The sequence below is a fragment of the Sitodiplosis mosellana genome, unplaced genomic scaffold (genome assembly GCF_009176505.1).
Source record: "Sitodiplosis mosellana isolate CC-2019 unplaced genomic scaffold, AAFC_SMos_1.0 Smas_scaffold_4601, whole genome shotgun sequence".
Taxonomy (NCBI): domain Eukaryota; kingdom Metazoa; phylum Arthropoda; class Insecta; order Diptera; family Cecidomyiidae; genus Sitodiplosis; species Sitodiplosis mosellana.
Genome location: NW_022599843.1, coordinates 1 through 3,534, shown reverse-complemented (window position 1 = coordinate 3,534; position 3,534 = coordinate 1). Strand labels below are relative to the sequence as shown.

The 3,534-nt window shown below is 43.3% G+C and overlaps 1 protein-coding gene across 1 annotated transcript; it reads right to left on the bottom strand.

Annotated features, from left to right (window-relative positions):
• Positions 1 to 630: 630 nt before the first annotated feature.
• LOC129572276 (putative uncharacterized protein DDB_G0277255) lies at positions 631 to 3,445 on the bottom strand. Its single transcript, XM_055452220.1, has 3 exons — positions 1,333 to 3,445; positions 1,200 to 1,252; positions 631 to 1,143 (listed from the first exon to the last, which is right to left on the bottom strand). Exons 1-3 carry the CDS (start codon positions 3,443 to 3,445, stop codon positions 631 to 633), a joined length of 2,679 nt encoding a protein of 892 aa, XP_055308195.1.
• Positions 3,446 to 3,534: the final 89 nt, after the last annotated feature.

Here is a 3,534-nt window from a genome sequence, read left to right as displayed (position 1 = left end):
CATTATAACATATTCATAACATATCGAAAATTTAAATCTGTATTTTTATCTGCTTGTTTGCCCGAGTGTCGACTACTCGTTTTTGTTGTTCTTCTTCATCCTCACCTGAACTCGCGTCCGAGTCTGATCCAAATAGTTCTTCAAAGTCCACCTGGCCAGTGTGGGTGACATCTTTTATTTGGTTCGTTGTGGGGGGTTTGGGTTTGGGCAAGACACGCAGTTGTAATGTTCCTTTTCCTAGATCTATTATCGCGTTGTAAAAGTCTAGGAAATCATAACCAAGAAAACCGTCGTAGGGGCCAGCGCTCCCTTTATCAACCGCATGGATTTCGACGGGCCATTCTGTTCCGTCGTCAGTGATGAATTTTCCGATGTATTTACCCCGTGTGGTTATCGCTGATTCGGATCCATCGAATGCAGATAGATGAATCCTGTAGTTTGAGAGTACAATTTCCCTTAGCGTATCGACCAAAAGTTCTATCGGTCTGGTGGTGAAGTTCGTATTTATTTTCCAAGTGATTTCTAATTTCTTTTGGTTGAGCATTGAGATGTTTCTTACATATTTATGGAGTTTGGTTGTCGAGGTTTTAGGGTGGGATGAAGTGGCGCGTCCGATCCTCCTCATCCCCATTAGTTTTCCGCATTGTCTTCGTGTATCTCTTCAGCATGATCGGTTTGTATAGCGTTCATTTGGCGATTTGATTGAGAGTTGCTTCTCTGTTGATTGTTTTGGTTGTTATTGCCGTTGTTGTTAGCATTATAGTTACCCCGTTGATTGTTGTTGTTGCGTTGATAGTTGCCGTTGTTACGTTGATAATTGTTGCCGCTGCTTCCGTTGTTGTTGTTGTTGTTGCCGTTGTTTGAGTTTCTGTTGTTGAAATTTGGGTCGTAGTTTCTGCCCAAATAATTTGGATTTCTATTGTTGTTGTTGTAGTTTGAGTTCCGATTGTTGCCATGTTGGTTGTTGCTCTGTTGGATGTTATTGTTATTTCGATGACCGTTTGAACCGTTTCTGTTGCCGTTGTTATTGCCATTTCGTTGGCCGTTGCCGCCATTTGACCGATTGCCGTTGTTGTTATTGTTCACGTTGTTGATCGAAGCTTCATTAGCGGCTCTTACCAAACAGTGGATCTTGGTATGGCCCTGGAGGCCACATTTTTGGCAAGTGCGGTCGTTTTGATATCCGGCTGCTTGATTACTTTGACGGATGGCGCGATCTTTGTTGATACAAGTGGCACTTCTGTGGCCCCTTCTGTTACAATAGGCACAAATTGATTCCGGGTCAGTTTCATCATCTCTGTGCATCACGTCTTGTTCGATCGCATAGTTTACCATAATGTGCTTCGTATTCGTGAAACAATTTACGAGCTCTTTCACCAAATTCAGCAATCGTTTCAGCGTGCTTTTGTGTCAATGACTTAAGTTTTGCTTCGAGTGCATTTTCCGTGTTTGTTGCTTTGTATTCTCTTTCCAACAAGGTGCGCAATTCAGTCCATATGACACAATTCATGATGTTTTGAATTGGAATAAATTCCACAGCTGTGACTTTCATTTTTCGCTCTTCGGTTACATATTCATCCTCTTCTTGGCTTTCTACGGCGTTCATCAAGATGTTTACTGCTCTTACGAATGTGCTAATGTTTTCAGCGTCTGGTTTTGCAATTGGTTTAATGACTTTTAGCCGTCGATTCAGCAGTTCACGTCTTTCGCGTTGAATTACGTCTTGGAAGTTATCACTGTAAGGTTGCCAATCGACTTGATAATTATTATTGTTCCGTGGTCTGCGTGCATCATTGCGACGGTGATAACGACGATCGTCGCCATCATCACTTGAATCACCATCGTCGCTCGGATCGTCGTCTGGGTAACGTGCTGCTCTTGCAGTACGTTGTTGTCCCATTGATCGACCCTGAACTCTTTGACGGTTTTCACTTGAATTCCGATCGTTATCGCGATTTGGCGCCGATTGACTTGCATTTGGTTGATTTTGCGGTTGTGTTGTTGCATCGGCGCTTGCTGTGTTTCGACTCGATGGCGGTGCTTGAGGCACGTTTATCAAATTTGGACCGTCTGGTCTCACATTACCATTTCTGTGAAAGTAGCTTGATCCCCTTGTTCCCGTATCTGAAAATTCTTGCCTCAATTGGTTAATGGCTTGTTGCATCATTTGCGTCATACTTTGTTGCAGAGTTTGTTGCATTGTTCGCATCAAGTCTTGCAAGGTGCTTGCATCTGTGGCCGGTGTAGCTGTTGGTGGCTGTTGAAATGGCTGTTGATTTTTCTGTTGGCCGTCTGCCATTTTTGGTCTCTGTGCACGCTGTGTTGGCGCGTATTGGCTTGCCACTGGTGTTGAAAACTGTGGCGTTGCGGGACCGGTTTGATTTAGAAACCTATTCAAAATTGGATTACGGAAAGCAAATCCCGGTGTTTCTGGATAATTTAAATTTCTAGCTGTGGGAGGTCTAATGGGGTTAGTGGAAATAATTGGGCGGACAGGTGTTTCCGGGTTAGAGTTTGGTTTTGTTCTATTCGCTTGTGTGTTTATTCCGCTAACGATGGTTTCTCTTAGTAACAGTCGCGTTGTTGGTGTAAAATCAGGTATTGTTGGTATTGACGCGTTTGTTGGTGTTTTCGGCGAATTTGGTGATTGACCTGCTGATGGATTTGGTGGTTGAATTACTGTTACGTTAGCTTCAATGTGTTGAGGTTGGTGACTGTTACTGTTTTCTTCGTTTGTGATAGAAGCGTTTACGGTTTGTTGTTCTTGTTGGTTTTCAGGCGAATTTTCGACTGGTGCTTTTGATGGTCGAGTTCGATTAATATCGATGAGATTAATTACTGGTCGGAGTTCTTGCCAAATTGGCGATACGGTAGGTTGTGCCCGATTTACGGTGCTATCAGTTAACGTTGCGTCTGGTGTGCTTTCTATTCGAATATCTGCTGCGCTTTTTTCAAGTTCGACGTTTGTTTGTTGGGTTCGAGCTGAGTATGTTGCTGTGCTCGTTTCGGGGGAAAAATTTATGCGTACCGATGGTTCGGATGTATTGTGATTTGGGGGATTTTGGGGCGGAATTTGATTTGAGTCTGTGTTTGTGTTTTGATCAAGGATTTGGGTTGTCGAACCTTCCCGACTTTCACCATTGATTATATTTTCTTGTTGGGCGGTCAAGTCGTTAAGCGACAGTGCCGCCGCTCTTGACCTCGTTAGTGGTGATGAATTTAGATCACTGAGGTTTCGTTGCAAGAGCGGATTTGCATGCAAGTTTGGTGTGAGAGTTCTGTTAATGCTTGACGTACCTTCGAAATTTATGTCCAGTGATGCCCTTCTTGACGATGTCCTTACTTCCGCCGTTCCAAAGTTTACTGTGCGTCCACGACCTCTTCTACGTCCCTGTGCAGCTTCAGATCTTCGTATTGGGTAGTCTGCTTCGTTCTGGTTGATCATCGGCACAGTCACTCACGATTTTTTATACAAAATTGGATTCTTTATTTTGATTTAAATTAACTTGGGTTTTAAATTTTTCGGCTGATTAT